This window comes from Dromiciops gliroides, chromosome 1, assembly GCF_019393635.1.
Source record: "Dromiciops gliroides isolate mDroGli1 chromosome 1, mDroGli1.pri, whole genome shotgun sequence".
Classification (NCBI taxonomy): domain Eukaryota; kingdom Metazoa; phylum Chordata; class Mammalia; order Microbiotheria; family Microbiotheriidae; genus Dromiciops; species Dromiciops gliroides.
This window is the reverse complement of record NC_057861.1, coordinates 142,765,625-142,786,576: the sequence shown is the minus strand read 5'-3', so window position 1 is coordinate 142,786,576 and position 20,952 is coordinate 142,765,625. Positions and strand designations below refer to the sequence as shown.

The 20,952-nt window shown below is 36.1% G+C and overlaps 1 protein-coding gene across 1 annotated transcript in view; it reads right to left on the bottom strand.

Moving 5' to 3' along the window:
- Positions 1-20,952, bottom strand: part of STK3 (serine/threonine kinase 3) — a 465,914-nt gene that overhangs the window by 405,218 nt on the left and 39,744 nt on the right. The window contains exons 2-3 of the mRNA XM_043968349.1: positions 18,981-19,061; positions 8,028-8,156 (exon numbers count right to left, since the gene is read on the bottom strand). Of these exons, the coding sequence (XP_043824284.1) occupies positions 8,028-8,156; positions 18,981-19,061 (210 nt within the window). The remainder of the gene's footprint in view (positions 1-8,027; positions 8,157-18,980; positions 19,062-20,952) is intronic.

The window sequence follows — 20,952 nt, the reverse complement described above, 5'->3', positions numbered from 1 at the left end:
GATGTAAATTTGTTACCTGTTTATAAATAACAAGTTACATTTTATCACACTTTAAGGCTGTTTACCAAACACTACATAACCATTTATCTTTTGTTACTAACTTTCAGTATCTGATTTGAAGTCCCTCTAAAATAAATTCTTGAGATTTCCTGACTAGTTAATCATCATTATCAAGTAACTACTGGCAACAAAATCCTAAATCTAAAGTTAAATTTCTTAGGTAAGATTCCAAACACCTTAGTTAGTTATCTTAAAAATCCTTCAAAAGCAATATTAAGCCATGGCCAAGATATCACAATCCCTATTTTATGAAAAGATATGCTAGGGCACAAAGAGATTTAGTGATTTTCTCAACATCATACATGTAATGAGGGGGTTCCTTATCCATGTTTGGCACTAGCCACAATTTTTGACATATAATTCACACTAGGCTTTACGGGAAAGATAATAAAAACTCTTTTTAGGGAAATCTTCACTTGTGTTGCATTTATTTACCCTCTTTCTTTTTAAAAGTTCTCCTTTTTATTAACAGAAAATTCTAAAATGTTAGTCTCTTCTGGGCCATACTTCTCTGTATTGATGCATTTGTTCACATAATCAAACAAACATTTATTAAGCACCTACAATATGCCAAGGAGTACACTAGTGCAATCTTGTTTTAAAGTAAAAAACTTACATTGGTAGGTTTAAAACAATCTAGTTTTGAATTGTCAAAGTTTTGGTATCTTACCATAATCTTGTTATGTATATGTTTAATCTGGTTGAAAGGCTATTGTTGTTGTTGTTGTTGTTGTTTTAAGAGAACCAATGAAATGAGGCAGTTGCACAAGGTTGTCAGCCTCACTGTCTCTTCCAGAGTCATCAAAATCCAGTGGCAAGACAACAATCAAGACAAGTGGCAATGGTCCTGGAAACAGTGGCATTTCTTGGCATCTTCAATGTGCTGGCTTCAGCTGCATTCATGGCCACTGAAACAAATTGCTTTCATCCATCCATTCTTTTTTTTTTGGGGGGAGGGGGGGGTTAGTGAGGCAATTGGGGTTAAGTGACTTGCCCAGGGTCACACAGCTAGTAAGTGTCAAGTTTCTCAGGCCGGATTTGAACTCAGGTCCTCCTGACTCCAGGGCTGGTGCTCTATCCACTGCGCCACCTAGCTGCCCCCTCATCCATCCATTCTACGGAGGGGAGCCTGTGTGTAAAGACTTACCAAGCCCTTTTCAAGACAGATCATCCAACTTAAGTGTCTACCCAGCATGTGAAAAGCTAGAGATAGAGATAGAGATAGAGATAGAGATAGAGATAGAGATAGAGATAGAGATAGAGATAGAGATAGAGATAGAGATAGAGATAGAGATAGAGATAGAGATAGAGATAGAGATAGAGATAGAGATAGAGATAGAGATAGAGATAGAGATAGAGATAGAGATAGAGATAGAGATAGAGATAGAGATAGAGATAGAAATAGCTATAGCTATAGCTATAGTTATATGAAGACTATATATAAGATGATGTATACTACACTTGACTTCTAGGTCATCCTCAAACTAATACTTGTGATGCTGGTTCATAAAGCAGACTAAAATATCTCATTGGTCAATCTAGACCATTTTATAGCTCATTTTAGAAGTACCATAATTACACGAAACTCAAAGTTGGAAGGGAGCTCATTAGTCATCTGTTTCAACCACTGTTTGAATAGGAATTCCCTACAACAACATGCACAATAAGTAGACCAGGGAATCAATGAGTCAGCATGCATTTATTAAAGCACTTACTATGTACTAGGCATAGTACTATAAACACTAGGGATACAAATACAAAAAAAAGCAAAAAGATAGTTACTGCCCTCAAGAAACTTACATTCTGGGGTGGCTAGGTGGTGCAGTGGATAAAGCACTGGCCCTGAATTCAGGAGTTCCTGAGTTCAAATCCGGCCTCAGACACTTGACACTTACTAGCTGTGTGATCTTGGCCAAGTCACTTAACCCCCACTGCCCCGCAAAAAAAAAAAAAAAAAAAAAATTTACATTCTAAAGGAAGAAGAAAACACATAAAAGGGAGATGAAAAGGGGGATGGAGGAATGCTGGCAAAGTTTGAAGAGTTAGAAACAAAGTCAGAAGAGGAATGAAGGTGGCTGATCTGGGTCCCTCCCCAAAACGGAGGCCCCAGGAAGAATTTCCCACAAGGGCAAAAAGATGATCCAGGGTAAAAAGTCAGCTGAAGCACAGTAGCAGAGTCCAGAGAATCAGAATCAGAGCCAGAAAAGGAGGAAAGTGACTTGCCCATGGTCACATAAGGAATAAATGGCAAAGCTAAGTCTCAAACCCAGATTTTCTGATTCCAAATGCAATGTTCTTTTAATTATACTATGCTCTCCCAGTTTGCCAATATTGTTTAAAAAAAAAAAAAAGGAAACAATGTTAGTCTATCATGGCCTATTCTTGATTAACCCATAGTGAACTTTAGTGATTACTGCTTCTCTTTCTAAGTGACAACTGACCATCCTTTTAAAGATATGTTCTAGAATTTGGCCATATTAAATCACTGGTCTACAATTTAAAAGATCCATTCCCTTCTCCTTATCTAAATTAGAAAACTATTTGTCTTTTGCCAATCCTCAATTCTCTCTCTCCCTCCTGCCCCTTACCCATCCATTGAGAAGACAAGAAATACCCATTATCTTTTCAAAATCATACAAAACATATTTCCATATTTTCCATGTTGAGGAGGTGGGAGAATAAAGAAAAATAAAGAAAGTGACATGGTTTCTTTTCAAGCCAGAACTCACAATGTCCCTCCCAGCAGGGGGGTGTCATTCCAATTCTCACAAAAGGCAGCCACCTCATCTCCAGAATAGTTTATAATTATAGTCATATAATTTCTGTATGCATCCTGGTAGATGGACACCCAGATACTGTATACATTCTATAATTATTCTGAATTGAATTTCTTTTTCTTTATACGTTTGTTGGTACTATACAAAGGCTAATAATATTTGTGAATTCGTTTTATATCATGCTACTTTAGTGATTTTATGAATTGTTTTTTTTTATTTTAGTTGAATTTCTAAGAATTTTTAAGTAAACCATTATATCATTTGTAAAAAGTGCTAATTTTTTTCTTCTTTGCCTACTTTTATACCTTCAATTTATCTGTCTTGTCTTATTGCAACAGCTAACATTTCTAGAGTAAGATAATAGTGAAGACAGTGAACAACTTTGCATTATCCTTCGCCCCTAGCATTTCTCCACTAGAATTAATCCTAGATGTGGATTTTAGGTAGATTCTATTTATTAAATGCCCATTAATTCATATACTTTTAAATGGGTGTTATATTTTGTCAGAATCATTTTCAGCATCCACCAATAAAATGGTGATTTTTGTTGGTTTTATCATACTTTTCCTAATATCAAAGCAATTCTGCATTCCTGCTATAAATCCAACCTGGTCATAATGTATAATCTTTTTAATAGGATGCCATAAGGGGCAGCTAGGTGGTGCAGTGGATAGAGCACCAGCCCTAGAGTCAGGAGGAACTGAGTTCAAATCCAACCTCAGACACTTAACACTAACTAGCTATGTGACCCTGGGCAAGTCACTTAACCCCAATTGCCTCACAAAAACAAACAAATAAATAGGATGCCATAGCCTCTTTGCTAAAAGGCAGTTGACAGTAAGAGTGCTGGACAAGGAATCAGAAAGACCTGAGTCTGAATTCTGTCTTAGACACTTAACTAGATGTGTAACCCTTGACAAGTCACTTAAACTTACTATACCTCAGTTTTCTCATCTAAAACAAATAAGGAAGTTTAACAAGGCTTCTAAGGTTACTTCCAGCTCTAAATCTAAAATCCTACAATCTTCATTTATCTTATGTTCTGACTCCATATTAACTACATGTTGTTCTATCCTTACTGATCTGAAGATTTTTCTTCTTGGCAGAGAAATAGATAAGAAAAGGGCCTGGACCTGTGACTTAACTAGTACCACCAATGCAGACCAGTACCTTCTTTGAAACTTACGATCTTTGAGAGTCACCTAAAAGATTAAGATGTTAAATGCTCTTCCCAGAGTCACCCAGTAAGTGGCAACTGAACCAATGGGAGGTGGAGCCAAGATGGCAGAGGAAAGGCTGTAACTTGCCTGAGCTCTCCCCAAGACCCCTCCAAATACTTTCAAATAATGCCATAAGATAAATTCCTGGAGCAGCAGAACCCACAAAAGGACAGGGTGAAATAATTTTCCAGCCAAGGACAATTTAGAAAGCCAGGGTGAGAATGGCGCAAAGGCCACACCAGTGCAGACCCAGCCCCAGCCCCAGCAAACCAGGAGAGCAGACGTCGGAAGCTTCTGAATCAGCAACAACAGCAACTGCTTCTGGAACTCTTAGCCCACAAACAACTGACCAGAAGGAGATGACAAGGATCTCTTTACTAGCACTGAGGCAGGACTCTGTTGTTTTTGCCCATACTCCGATCCAGGTCATAGTCTTGTGTAGCCATCCTAGGCTGGGAAGGAACACAAGCACATTAGAGCTTGCAGCCACAGTGGAACTGAATGATCTTCCTAGTTCCGGGGCAGAAAAGTAGGCTCGTGGTTGCTCAAAGACAAGAACACAGGCCAGGAGAGTAGTAAACATACCTCTCCTTAAATCACACCATCTTGGAAGAACTAAAAACTTACAAATCCCTAGAAATCTCTGAAAACAGCTGCATAAACCCCCTGAAGCTTGAGACAGTGTGCCCTCCACCCTGTAAGCAGTGCCCCACTTTAACAAAAAGTTAAAAGTCAAGAAATAGGATGGGAAAATGAGCAAACAGAAAAAAAAATAGGCCCATAGAAAGTTTCTATGGTGACAAGAAAAATCAAAATACACCCTTAGAAGAAAATAAAGTCAAAGCTCCTACATCCAAAGCTTCCAAGAAAAATATGAATTGGTCTCAGGACAATAACTGAAAAAGCACTTAAAAAGGACTTTGAAAATAAAATAAGAGAGGTAGAAGAAAAAAGTGAAAGAGAAATGAGAGTGATCCAAGAAAATCATTAAAAAAAGGCAATAGCTTGGTAAAGGAGATGCAAAAAAATACTGAAGAAAATAACACCTTAAAAAACAGATTAGGCCAAATGGTAAAAGAGGTACAAAAAGCTAACAAGGAAAAGAAAGCCTTGAAAAGCTGAACTGGCCAAACAGAAAAAGAGGTACAAAAGCTCACTGAAGAAAATAAGTCCTTAAAAATTAGAATTGAGCAAATTGAAGCTAATGACTTTATGACAAATCAAGAAACAATAAAACAAAACCAAAAGAATAAAAAAAAGAAGGCAATGTGAAATATCTCATTGAGAAAACAACTGGCCTGTAAAATAGATCCAAGAAAGATCATATGAAAATTATTGGACTACCTGAAAGGCATGATCAAAAAAAGAGCCTCTAGACATCATCTTCCAAGAAATTGTCAGGGAAAATTGTCCTGATATTCTAGAACCAGAAAGTAAAATAGAAATTGAAAGAATCCACCAATCACCTCCTGAAAGAGATCCCAAAATAAAAACTCCCAGAAATATTACAGTCAAATTCCAGAGCTCCCAGGTCAAGAACTGAACTAATATGGTCCTGGTTCTAAGGACAATTCTCTACCCACTATACTGCACAACTGCTCAAAAAAAAAAAAAAAAAGGGGGAAGAAGCAGCAGCAAAATAAGTGTAGGTAGTGCTTCCTTCTATCTATCATCCATTACTAAGATCCTCTCCGATCCAAACAACAATCATAACTTTTTATTTCATTTTCGTCTTACCCCTAATATAAGCTCCAAAAAGTCCTTTGAGGTCTTTACCATTCAACACCAGCTTCAGTATATTATTACTTTTATTCCTTTTAGCATTATGCACATAGAACTTCCCAAATCTTTTGCATTCATTTTAGTTGTGCTAATTTCTAACTCCTACATGCTTTTTTAACATCAGTAATATTATACACCACTTCCCTGAATTTTCTTCCTCACCAGAATTATTAATTTGGGGGTTACCAAAATTTTGTTCTTGAAAGCAACCTGTTACTGTTGGACTGACTTCCTCTGTTTACTTTTTAAATTATAGGTTCCTGCTTATCCTTATCCTTTCTCTGAATTCATTGAAATCTACTTTCCTATAATCTAAGGTATACATATTCTGTTCCTTAACTATTATTATATCATCCAAACTCTAAGAGTTATATCATCATGAACTCTAAGATGGAATTATCACTTCCTCCAAGAGCTCTTCCCATTTCTGATATAACAACCATTTTTTTTCTTACCAGGCAGAATCAGGTCCAAAATGAAAGGTGTTTCCCTCATTATTTTCTCCAGAATAAAAGTTTTCAATAAGTTCCCTCTTCTCCACTTCTCTTCATTTCAAAACATCTTGACCCATTCTCTCCTGTTTTCCCCACCCATGTTTGATAATAAAGTGGCACTTCTTGCCAAGGTCAACTCCTTTGCACAGTCTCGATTCTAGCCTTTCTTTCCTATCTTCTCTTGCATACTGCCCCTTCAAGTATCCTCCCTCTCTCCCCAATCTTCAAGTTTTCCCTCTCTACTGGTTCTTTCTATGCTGCCTTCAAATATGCCCGTGTCTCCCCCACCCAGAAAAAAAACCTTCACCTTCCAACCCCTCAAACCAAACCATCACCCTATCTCTCTCCCCTCCTTTTCCATCAAAATCCTAGGAAAAAACTTTTCTACACTCATTACCTCCACTTCTCCTCTTAATTACTTCTTTTTTTTTTTAAGTGAGGCAATTGGGGTTAAGTGACTTGCCCAGGGTCACACAGCTAGTAAGTGTTAAGTGTCTGAGGCCGGATTTGAACTCAGGTACTCCTGACTCCAAGGCCGGTGCTCTATCCACTGCACCACCTAGCTGCCCCTCTTAATTACTTCTTTTTTTTTTTTTGGTGTGTGTGTGTGTGTGTGTGGCAATTGGGGTTAAGTAACTTGCCCAGGGTCACACAGCTAGTAAGTGTTAAGTGTCTGAAGCCGGATTTGAACTCAGGTACTCCTGACTCCAGGGCCGGTGCTCTATCCAATGCGCCATCTAGCTGCCCCTCTAATTACTTCTTAATCCTTTCCCATCTGCCAACCAATATCATCAACTGAAACTGCTTTTTCCAGTTACCAATAATATCTTAATTGCCATATCTAATGGTCTTTTCTCAGTCTGCATCCTACCTGATCTCTCTGCCACATGTGACAGTAAAGATTCATCTTCTCCTCCTAAACAGACTCCCCTGTCTGGATTTTCATGATTTTGCTCTCTCCTTGTTCTCCTTCCTTTTGCTTGACAACTCCTTCTCACCATCTCACCATCAATATCACTGGTAACTTTGAGTGTTCCCCAAAGCTCTATCCTAGGACCCTCTTCTCTTGGTGACTCCATCAGACAGCATGGGTTTAGACATTATCTCTATGCAAGTGATCCACAAAGCTCCACTAAATCTCAGAGAAGGAGACTAGGATTGGATATATCCAATACGCCCTCTGAGCTTCAGTAGTACAACCTGCCTATTGGACATTTCAAACTATATATCCCAAAGACATCTCAAATTTCACATGTTTAAAACAAACTGTCTTCCCACCCCCAACCCATTCCTCTTCTAAACTTTCCTATTTCTGTCAAAGGCAACACTATTCTTCCAATAAGTCTCCTATGTTCATCCCCTTATAGAAATATCAAATGTATATACTACCAATAAATGAGCTTAGCAAACAAGAAAAAATATGTCCCTTAGGGATGAGAAGCTTCCCTCACCAAAGACCCTTAAGTGATATCCCATTTGTATTTATAAAAAAAGCTCAGTGTTCTAAAAACCAACTTCAAACACTTACCCCATCTTCTTTGATGATTTTTTAACTCCTATTTCTAAATAATAAGCAGAACATGAAATCTAGGAAGATAATACGTGTTTATATGTACAATAATACAAATGTTAGTTATACACATGCATGGTGTCAGTCATAAGGATAAAAAATATAACTGTAATTCTATGCATACCTGTCACATTGCTGCATTATCGAAATTTCTTTGATGATTTCCTGAAGATCTGATTCAACAGGAACTTGTTTAATTGCCACCACTTGACCAGATTCCTTATGTATTGCTTTAAATACACTGCCATAAGATCTAAAAAGAAAATAAAAATGTTTCTAGATTGTATTTCCTCCTTTATAGTTATATTTATCAGAAATAACATTTCTATCTTCTGTATTTGTCTTATTAGAATTTTCATTTTTAAAAAATTCAGCAGATGAACATGATTTGAAAAACAACCAATTAAATTGAATTCAAAACTATGAAGTATGCCTTCTTGGTGTTACTGCTTTAGTTATTTTAAGTTGAATTGAATGAGAAGGTTAATAATGATACTTTCTCATACATTTTTATAAAGCATGGAGAAAATCTATACTAGACTTCAGTTCAAATACAGTATTAACAACACATTCCAAAGCAATTGATGTTGGAAGGTCCTATTATACAAGAAGGATCAAGATTTCAGTTTTCATTCTCTATGTTGGTTTGCAGTTAATTTTTTAAACTATCATTTTATTATTCATCCAATCCCATGTCTCTTCCCCTGGCCTGTCAGATAACAATAAGAAGTTTCCCCATCCCTTCCCATTGGTGAAATCAGACATGGACTATGTATCAATACAGCAAAGGCTCCACCCTCTAAGAACTTTCTATCATCAGAGTTTCAGCTTATATAGTTCTTGGAACTGTCTCTGCTCCCATTCCCATGCCTGGCCCATGCCCATATATACTCAGGCCAACTACTCCCCCTTTTTGAAAATTCAACAAACTCCCTAAAATTCAGCAAGAGCACAAATGTAGAAAATGTGGAAGAAGTTCCTACTGTCCTGCACTAGTATCAACTGGGTGGCTGTTTTAGAAGTTTCTCTTCTTCTTAGTCTAAACTCCATGAAATAAAGATCTGAGTTAAATAAAACAACAATAACAACAACAACAAATGAAAAGTGAAGAAAACACAGCACAGCATGGAAAAAGGACTGGTCTTAGAGTCAGGAAAATTCTATTCAAGTTCTGCCTTTGATGCAGACCAACTGTGTGACCATGGTTAAGTCACTTGATTTCTCATGCCCCAGGTAACTCTAGGAACCTAAGTTACCAATGTGTTGACACTGGTAGAGAAAGTTTCTCTACCATGAACAGGAACAGTTCTACCAGGAACACAAGAAGGACACTGATGAAAGCACAGATCTGGGGCCCCCAAAATGAAGGGGGAAAATGAAATTAAAATCAAAAGAATGAAATATAAATTTAATACATAAAGACACTAGATCAGGTCCCTGAAGTACTATATGCCATTCATTATATTTTAAAATATTGAAAGAGCACTTAAAATGAAGCATGTGTTCTTTTACAACTTTTCAAATATATAGGACATTGATCTTTTAGAGAATTAAGTACTAAATGTTTGTGACTTTTTTTGAAGATGCATGAATTAAAAACTATGCTTTAGCCAAATCCATTTAGATGATAACAATTTAAATAGATCTAGTGGAAGACAGCCAACAAGGACCAGACTGACAGTCCTAAGAATTTCAGACAAAACATAAGACAAAATGAAAATATCCACTTGATTCAGATTTACCAATTTTTCTAGATATTCCATATAAAATAAGCAGAACTCTCATCTATCATATTGATATAATTATAAAGTTAGAAAGACTAAAAAGAGGAAACTACCCTTTATCTTCAAACACAACTACTCTAAACATTTTTTTAAATCTTATTTCTCAAGCTCTAAAAAGGAATATTTCCTGAATTTAACTTAAGGAACTAAAAAATGATTAATATGTTTACTTACATATTTTTCCTATCACCTTATTTTCTCTCCCCCTAGTTTTGAGAAAAATATAAACACTTTATCTCCCTACCATCTTGTTCTCAAATTTTCTTATTACTCCCTGTACTTACTACATCATCAAGATGCTACTGGACCAAATAAAGATTCCAAAGGAGGTGACACTATCACACCTTCTTTTCTCTCTTACATCTATTCTCTTGACTTGGGCTGATACTCCTTTTCCAATGACTTTCATACTCATTTTTGGTTTTGGTTTTGGTTTCAATCACCAATTATTTCCATCCCTAATGTTTATGACAATCCCCTGGATAAACTACTGCACTTCAATCACAAATGGCCTTATTTGGAATCTTTAGCAAATGAAATTACTAGGTAAATCTATTATTTCCTCATTTAACAATTCTATGACAAGTAGCCCTAAATTCTTGAGAAGAGAGTCAAGTATAAATTAGGGATAAATAAAAAGCCTATTTCAGCAGAAGCTTATATAATAAGTTCAGGTGCTATACTTTTTTATATATAGAGGCCTAGCCTATACTCTCTAAATTTAATTTTTAGACATGTTTACTCAATTGAAAAAGTACTTGTTGAACTCAATTTTATATTTTAAAATATGTTTGATGCCAAGCCAGGTCATCTGATGAGGTCTTATCTATTCCAATCCCTTGTTTTGGATGAGTGTGGAGAATGACTTCCTCAATAAAGCAAATAATGGTCAGGTTCTCATCCTTTCAACCAACATTTCAACAAGATTCATTTACTCAACAAACTCATTAAGCTGTGTAAAGAATTTGTACAAAGTGATGCAAAAAACTCTACTTAAATGGATCAATTATCTCATCAATTTGAATGTTTCTTGCAAGAATGCAGATCACAATCTATCCATGACTGCCCATCCTATGACTCTTGTCCACATCCTCCCACATCACTCAACATAACAGGGAACCTTCCCCTCTATTGTAAGGATACCAGCAGAGTACTCAGATTGTCTCTCTGTTATTTCTCATTATTGCCAGATGAACAGTCCATTTCTTATGCTTTACATATAGGAGGCTCTGAATAAATACTTGTTCATTCATACTTTTTAGCTCATACATTTTTTTGATGACATCCTTTACTCTATTTCTTCTTTGAAGTTCCTTATTTGTTATATGTTGCGACCTACTTGAACCCACCATATGTCTTTCTATTGCTCTTTGTTTTCATCCTTTGGAGAATTTCATAACTTGTAACACTAACAGAATATTGACATTAATAAAAAGATGGGGCTTTTGAAATTTTGACATCATTAATCATGATTTCCTCAAGGCAATCAAACCGGCAATCCTCTTCTTCCCCACTCCAAGTCTAATGCTCTACCAACTATGCCACAGGAATTCAATGAAACCAGCATAAGGAACAACTAGAGGACTTCACCATACACAGGGAATTCCTCTTCAATACAGACTCTACAATACATCTCTTCCACCATGGTATCAAATATCTTTGGCAGATAGAAAGATAGGTATGTATATACTTACATATACCCATTTTATGCCTTTATCTTTCAAAGAATCTTAAAAAATTCTCATGGGATGGGGAAAACGTTTTTAAAAAAGAAGCATTAAGGGAGTTTTGTTCTCCTGACTCAAAAACTGTTTCATAATCAACACTAAACACAGTGGAACCTTGCCTTTTCTACATCTTTCAGTTAATTATGTGATGGTAAAGAAGTAGTCCCCTGTGGGCTATCATTTGTGAAAATCTGCCTTTTCCTACTAATATCCTCGATGCAAGTGCAGATGATTCTAATAAAAATTCTGTCGAAATGAAAAGTACCTAAGTCAAAAGGATATTGATGTTCTCTTAATTATTTATTCTAGTACTGTTGAATTCTGAGAATTTTTGCAAACCTTTATCATCTTCACTTCCTTCAGAAAACTTGTGAAACAGTCCTTCTAGACCCTCACAATTAAGTCACCTACATCATATATCTCCTTGTTATTTTAGACACTTGGTCTAATCTAGCTGGCTTTTCTTGATTCAATTCTCCATATCTGCCTACCAAATTCCTACCTATCTCTTAATTTTAAAATACTTTACTGACATCTTTTCAAAACATGATGTTAAAGTATAAGTGTGGTGGTTCCAATGTCCTTGATGATGAAAATGACTAGTCAAAAAAATCTCAGCCGATCTTTTCCTTTTTTTGTTTGTTGTCATCCTTCCATGTTTATCCTAAAGGGCCTTTGAAATTACTTTCCTTAGTCACTTCTCTTTGCCATACTTCCTTTAAATTTCTCTCCAGTGCTTTTCTGTTTTATAAGGCAGTACTATTCAATCTTCCATCATCCTTATTCATAAACGTTTACAAATGAGTTTATATTCCAAAGAGGGTCCATGTTTCGGACCTAACCATTATTTTCTTTAAGACATTCATAAAGTATAGGCATAAGGTTTCTTCAGAGTCTACAAGTCTCTGGCCTTTTTCATTCCTTAACCCTAATTCATGTTTTCCAATTTTATTTCTTATCATTCTCATATTTAAGTGACAGAACAGCAAAGTCTATGCTGATTTAATTTAGGGAATGTTACTGAGTTCTTAATGTATTTCTGTACCTGTTCATTCTTTATAATCAATATTTGTAAATAATCTGCAATAGTTTTCATGGAGTTGTTTTTGAAAAGACTTATTTATTATGAGCTCTTCAATAAGAGATGAGCAAAAGTCAGTCAATAAACATGTCAAGTGTTTACTATGTGCCAGGCTGCACTAAACAATATGCTGAGAATACAAAGAAAGGCAAAAACACAGTTCCTGTCTAAATGGAACTCTCACTCTACGAGGGAAGACAATATGCAAACAACTACGCATAGAGTAATAGAAAGGATGGGAATGTCCTCTTTTAGAAGGTCTGACTTGAGCTGGGTCTTGAAGGAAGCCAGTATATGGATGGGAGAAGGAAAGATGTTCAGGGAATGGGGAACAGTGAAAAAAGCATGGAGTTTGGAGATAAGAGGGTTGTGTGTGAGAAATAGCTAGAAGGCCAGTGTAGCTAGATTATGGAGCACATGGAGGAAAGCAAAGTATAAGAAAACTGAAAAGATAGGAAAGGCTTTACTTGCCAGAACACTTGAAATAATATTTTTCGTTGCCTTTGGGCACGCAATAAAACCAACTCCTTCAATTCTTTTATTTGTCTCTACAAGACGAACTTGTAAATTATCCCTCCATTTAACGTCAACCTAGTTCTTTTTTCTGTTTTCATTTATAGGAAAAAATGTAAAGATGAAAATGATTCAGTTGTTCCATTAGTAGGTCCACAGACTGGTCCTTGGCCAAACATCTCACATTTAAAGTACCAATGGCCAAGTTAAAATTTATACAAGTGCTGTATGAGATCTAAAGTCATTTCCAACAGGAGGAATAAAGGGAGATTTAATGGAGGCACTACCATTTTTAAAATGATAGACTTTAAATAACAGATCTGCAATCATCTTTTTTTAACTCTACTATGTTATGGAAATGCTTGGATTATTTCATAATTTAAATAAATAAAGGGATGGACTTTGACCCAGAAAGTCTACTACTAGGTCTACACTTTAAAGAGGTGAAAGACAGAAAGAAAAGTGATATATACACCAAAATATTCATAGCAGCAGTTTTTGTGGTAGGAAACAACCGGAAACAAAGTAGATCTCCAAATGCAGAATAGCTAAACAGCTGTTCTACATGAAAATAATGGAATCTTACTATATCTTAAGAATAGGAAAACTTCAAAGAAGCATGTTAGTATTTATATAAATTAATAGTGATATAAGAAGAACCAGGAAAATAATATGCATAATGACCACAACAATATAAATGGAAAGAACAAAAATTTTGTCGAAAGATTTATAAAAGTTAACAGTCATCTGTTAAGAGTTGACATAACTTACTCCATCTTGCCATTTTTAACGTGGCATTACTATGTGTTCGTACAGGAAAGCAAACTTCTTCAATTTTTCCCTTCCTCCTAACAAAAGAGGATTTATTTCTCATCCAGCAGTTCTGACTGATTTCTCCACCATATCCCCAAGCTGGGTAGCTTTCCCAGGCTTTTTAGCTTCCTTGTGTTTTGTCTTCCCCAATTAAATTGTAAGCTCCTTGAGGTCAAGGACTGTCTTTCTTAATTGTATCCCCACATCTTAAGCACTTAATAAATAGACTTTGATGACTCAAGGAAGTTGACCCATTCTCCTTATCTTAGATGATAAAGCACATAACAGGCTTAACAAATGCATATTGCCTGACCCCTAAGGATGGTACTGTTTTTTGTTGTTCAGTCATGTCCAACTCTTTGTGACCCCTATTTGGGGTTTTCTTGGCAAAGATATTGCAACGGTTTGCCATTTCATTCTTCAGTAGATTAAGGCAAACAGAGATTAAGTGACTTGTCCTGAGTCACACAGCTAGTAAATGGGTAAAGGACAGATGTGAATTCAGGTCTTACTGACTCTAAGCCCAGAAATCTATGTACTGCACCAGCTAGCTGCCCATTGTTTTCATTTGTCTAATGTAAATAATGGCTTTGCTAACAAGGACACATTCTTCTTTTATCATACTAAGTAGTCTTTCCCAATGCTCTAGAAAGGCATTCCAGGAATAGGTTTTCTCAGGAGAATTTTAAACAAGTTAGCATCCTGGTCCTGGGAAGCTTTCTACTTTCCTGGGAAGCTGTATGGCTGAAAGTTACATGAGATGCATGAAGCCAACCCCAATGGATGGTGAAAGATGGCAGTGACAGGCCCCCAGGCATAGGTCGTGTTGATATTTTCACAGCAGCTTTCCATTCTTATTACATTTTGATGGATGGAGAGAGCAAGGATTTTTATCCAATAAAACAATAGTCAGGAAGTGTTCAGGGAGCTGAAAGTAGATCAGTTTGGGAAACCATGAAGCATGTCAAACCTGAAGATGCAGAATGAACTGATCTCTAGAAGCCCTGAATCAGAGCAAAGGAGCTTGTAGGCAATAGGAAGTCACTGTCAGATGATTAGCAATGACAACATTTCTCTCCGGGCTGTACTCTTCCATCATGTCCCAGAAAACTCTTCATCCTGGAAGGTAACTTTAGCCCTGGAATCCACAAACCAGAAGTACTCTCAGCCCCTCCCTCTGATTCAGTGGCTCCAGAACCTCCATTTAAGGAAAGTGCCCAGGCCAGCCATCTCTTTATTTCTTGCCAGGCTACGTCATGATTCCTCTTATCATACCCCTGAGTCAGGTAATTTCCTTGCCTCCTGCTATGTCGTTTCAGCTTCCTTTTATGAGTTGATATTAGAATGTAAACTCCTTGAGGGCAGGGACTTAATAAATGCTTGTTGTTGTAATAAATAACTTAAATTATAAAGCCCTTTTGTTCAAAATACAGGCACACCTCATTTTATTGCACTTTGCTTTATTTTGCTTTGCAAGATATTGCGTTTTTACAAATGGAAGCTTTATGGCAACCAGGGTGGAGCAAGCCTATTGGCACCATTTTTCCAACAGCATGTGTTCACATCTGTGTCACATTTTGGTAATACTCTCAATATTTCAAATTTTTCATTATTATTATATCTGTTACAATGATCTGTGATAAGTGATCTTTGATGTTACTATTGTAATTGTTTTGGGGTGCCACAAACCATACCTATATAAGATGGCAAACTTAACTGATAAATGATATGTGTTCTGACTGCTCCACTGACTACTGTTATCAGGCTCTCTCCCTCTCCTTGTGCCACCCTATTTCCTGAGACAGCAATATTGAAACTAGGAAAATTAATAACCCTACACTGGTCTCTAAGTGTTAAAGTGAAAGGAAGACTCAACTGATGAGATGACCTTCATTGTCTTATTTTTTTAAAACTGCCACAGCCACTCCAACTTTTAGCAACCACCACCCTGATCAGTCAGAAGCCATCAACACTGAGACAAGACCCTCCACCAGCAAAAAGAATATAATTTACTAAAGGCTCAGGTGATGGTTAGCATTTTTTATCAATAAAGTTTTTTTAAATTAAGGTATGTATATTTTTAACCATGCTATTAAAAACTTAAAAGACTTTGGTATAATGTAAACATAATTTTTATATACACTAGGAAACCAGAAAATTCATGTGACTCGCTTTATTGCAATATTAACTTTATTGCAGTGGTCTGTAACCAAACCCACAATACCCCCGAGGTATGCTTGTATTTTCCTTACAACCTTATGAGATAGTGTAGATATTATTATCCCCATTTTCATATAAGAAAACTTACTTTCACAAAGCTTAGCTAGTAAATGCTGAGAGCCATAACCTGAACCCAGGTCTTCTAATGCCAAGTCCAATTCTCCAAGGAAGGTTGGTCTTCTTTTCAAAATGGTCTAATCATCTTGTTCTTTTATTCAAAACCTTTCAATAGTTACCTTTTATCTAATAATGAAGCAAATAAACTTGATATAGTATAAAATTTAAGATAAGGGAGCAAATCTAGATATGGAGGACAGCCAGTAAAAATGACTGTATTTAGGAGATCAAGCATCTTGTGTAAGTAACATCATGGAGGTCAGTGTTACTTGATTGAAGAGTATATGGGGGACAGCTAGGTAGCGAAATGGATAAAGCATCGGCCTTGGATTCAAGAGGACCTGAGTTCAAATCCGGCCTCAGACACTTGATACTTACTAGCTGTGTGACCCTTGGCAAGTCACTTAACCCCAATTGCCTCACCAAAAAAAAAAAAAGAAAGAAAGAAAAGTATATTGTGAGATTTAAAATTGGATATAAGAGCATTAAACTTTAACCTTTTCCTTATATATCTCCCAGACCAGTAAGAGAAAGAAACCTCTGAGCTTTAGTTAGAAATGGATTACTTAGCTTTTATTGTTTGGGAATTAATTAGCCAACAAACAAGGTGATGCTGATTAGAGAAATAGGAAAGTAGAAATACAAATAAATAGTCTTAGATCTAAGCTTAGTCTATATTCCATATAATATGGAAGTGAATAAGACTAAAAAAAAAAAAAGACCTGAAAGGTAGGAGGAGGCCAGGCTGTAAAGGACCTTGAATGTCAAACGGAGGATTTTATATTTAATCCTAGAAATGATAGAAGTTTATTGAATAGGGTGGTGGTATGCACAAATCTACACTTTTAGAAGATTCATTTGACAGCTTAGTAGATGATGGATTGGAATAGGGAGTGACTTGTGATGTTATGAAGGTAAAATCAACAGGACTTAGCAGCAAATTGAACGTGGGAGAAGTGGGAAAAGAGGGTGAGGAGTCAAGAATTATACCTAGGTTGTAAGCCTAGATGACTGAGATGGTGGTACACTCATCTGCAATAGAGAAATTCATAGGAGTAAAGAGTTTGGGGGCAAAGGTAATGAGTTCAGTTTTGGACATGTTGAGCTTAAAATGTGTGTGGAACATTCAACTGAAGATGTAATTCTCAAAGTTAGGAGAGAGGGTAGGATGAAATCTTGAGTTTGAATCCAATCTCAACACCTACTAGCTATGTGACCCTAAGTCACTCAGTATCCTTATCTGTAAAATGAGGATCGTAATAACACATCACAAGATTTGTTATAAGCACCAAATGAATTAACTTATGTAAATCATTTTGTAAACCTTAAAAGCACTAGATAAATGCTAAAAACAATTATCATTATTACTATTAATGTCTCATAAACCTAGAGAGAAAAAAGTATGAAGGAGAAGAAGGTGATCAACAGTGTGAAAGGATATAGAAGTCAAGAAAAAAGAGGAATGATAAAAGACCATTACATTGGCAATTAACAAATCATTGGTAACTTTGGAAAAGCAGTTTCAACTGAATGATAAGATCAGAAGCTACACTGCAAAGAGTTTAAAAAAAGGGTAAGACAGAAGGAAGTAGCAGCAGAGATTGTAAATTATCTTCTCAAGTTTAGCAACAACAGGAAGAAGAGCTATGGAATGATAATTGAGATGGATGGATCAAGGGAATATTTTTTGATGATGGGTAATGTCAGCATGTTTACAGGCAGTCAGAAAACAAGGAGAATAAAGTTGTGAGAAAATAGGTATGACAGAGGAAGCAATTTGCTACAGAAGATGTAGACATGAGCCTTGCCAAATAGAAGGGAACCTCTTCATCTAAGACAGAAGTAAAGGACAAGATAGTGGCAGAAAGCATCTAAGTGATATGGGATGAAGAAGAAAAGGGTAAGCTTTCATCAAATTTTTATTTTTTCATGAAATGAGTGATGGTTCTTAGCTGAGAGGGTGGAGGAGGAGGGAATGTTGGGAGGTCTATAAAGGGATGAAAAAAAGTTGTGGTGGGTATCTCATAATTTTTATATTTTTCACATCACCTAGCACAAAACCTTGCAAATAACAAGCACTGAAAAAAGGTTTTCATGGGTTTTTTTTTTAATGTTTCATCCTTCAGGACATCCCAAGCTATCTCAACCTCTCAGAAATCAATACAAAGTTTTATTACCCTAATAGTTAATTTGTTCCTTGTTTATGTCTTATCAAAATCTTTATCATTTTAATTTGTCAATTTCCACTTGTTTTGTTTTCCAAAGACATGGAAAATAACTAATCAGCATTCCTATGTTTAAACAAAAAAAAAACCCTCATATACTTCAATCAAAGCCACATCTTAGCATTCTCTTCCCCAGACTTAAACAATACCAATTTCTTTAAACTGTACTCTTAAGACCTATTTTCCATTTTAATTATCCTTGTCATTATTCTTATATCCTGCTTCAGTTTCTCCACATCCCATTTAAAGTGTATTTATAAAAATTTTATTAAGGATGTTATAAATGCAGAGTATAGTGGAAGGATTATTTTGGTTGGCATTTTTCACAACAGCAGGACATTGCTGACTCATACTCAACTTGTGGTAAAATTTAACCTCACCCCTCTGACTGCCACAAGGTCCCCCTCACCTCCATCTTTTGCCTATTTAGTCATCCCCCATCCTCTATTTGCATGGGTGTTAACATAATATCTTAACTTTAATACATTTTCAATTCAAGCAATGTACAACTGTATAAATATTAATATTGGATGAGTATTTCTCAATACTCATCTTGTTCTTTTCCTGAAAATAATTTTTACAGTTGTGTGTACTTACCCCTCACCAAGCTTCTCTAAGACATCAAAGACTTCTTCAGGTTGCTTAGTCAAACTGTCTTCGCTCAGCTTTTTTAGCTTGCTAATAAAATAAGAAACAATATTTTAAAATCACTTTTAAAATTTATAGTATTCTAAATGCCAAATGAAAAGTAATTTAGTGAGGTAAAAAAGCAAGTCTTGAATGCCAAAAGTAAGACTATGTACCCTACAAAGTGTTCTGTAGTTAGGAAACAACGAAAGGAACTTTTTTTTAATTTTAATTTTTAACTGAATTTTATTTTTTAAATTCTAAGTTCATTAGTGTTTTCTTTTCTATTTGAATAAATCATATACACAGTCATATTCCATCTTTCATTTTTAAGCTATGAGCAGACAATTAGTATCCATAAGCAACAAGGGGATTCCAAACTCAGGCATGAGCTGAAATAGATGACCTCCAAGGGCTCTTTTAACTGTGTAACTCTATGACTATGTCTGTATGTGGTTTACTATTCTAATCAAGAAAAACTTACACCAAAGTTAATCATAAAGGTGACCTTGATCTGATTCTCCAATAGCTAGGATTCATTTGCAAACCAGCTATTGCTCACCTTGCCTTTATGCTCCACCCATAAGGTTCACAATTCCATTAATTTTCAAGTATATCCTACCTACCCACAACCTAAAGGATATTGCTATCCCTAAGCAGATTACACCTCTTGGTTCTAGACAGACTAAAAGAGCTAAAATTCCAAGCTATGAGACTTTAGTAACTATCTTGGATTTAAGGGGAGTAGGAAAAAAAAAAATAAAAGATGATCACCACACTTTGGAAGACTTTGAGGCAGAACCAGACTAGGAATGGTAGTACAGAAAAAGGGAAAGGGCACACTGAGAATGGACTTTGGACTCCACTTCCCCAATCTTGCCCTCCTCATCTAAAATACTAAAGACTAAAGTACACTAAAGACTAAAGGATGGCTAACCTTCTGACCCAGTCCCTAAACCCTAACATACCCTAAAATTCAATAAAAATTCAATTCAAGGGGCAGCTAGGTGGCACAGTGGATAGAGCACTGGCCCTGGAGTCAGGAGGACCTGAGTTCAAATCCGGCCTCAGACACATAACACTTACCAGCTGTGTGACCCTGGGCAAGTCACTTAACCCCAACTGCCTCACTTAAAAAAAAATCAATTCAAACATATTAATTATCTGTTACGTATAAGATAGTGTGTTAAGCACTGGGGACGAAAAGATGAAGATAACAGTGTCTCTGTTCTCAAGTTACTCATAGTCTAATGGGGGGGGCATATAATGTAAACAAATATCATGCAAAGTAAAATGTTGTAGAGGCAAAAGAGAGATCTAGTACTCCAAGAAAATTTGAGGGAAAAGAAAGCATTTCTAATCGGAGCTTGATAACAAACATCTATTAAGTATCCACTATGTACAAGGAAAAAGTAGTTTGCCATTGTTGATAAAAGGGCCAACTTTTGAATGAGAAGACCTGGGTTCAAGTCTTGAATCTAGATGTGTGACCACAGGCAAGTCATTGAGGCTCTCAATCCTCTCAGGAAGCTTTCCAAGATTATAAATTGCAAATTAGTTTCTATACCAATTATTCCCTCTGCTTGTAAAATCACAGGTCAACCAAACATTTGTAATATATGAGGCATTGTAGATAATATTTGTAACTCATAAAAACTTTCTCATTATTAGGGCAGCTGAATGGAGTATATTTAGACAAAGGACACAAGTGTGAGTTGAATACAAAGGAATGTATCTTTAAAAAAATTAAATTAAGGGGTGAGAACAATGCACTGGGAGAAAGGGAAAGGGAAAGGTGGAATGGGGTACAGTATCTCACGTAAAAGAAACAAGAAAAAGCTTATATGGTAGAGGAGAAGATGAGGGAAGTGCTGGGGAGTTAGTGAACCTTACTCTCACCAGCACTGGCTCAAAGAGCCAACTGGGTATAGTAATCTATCTT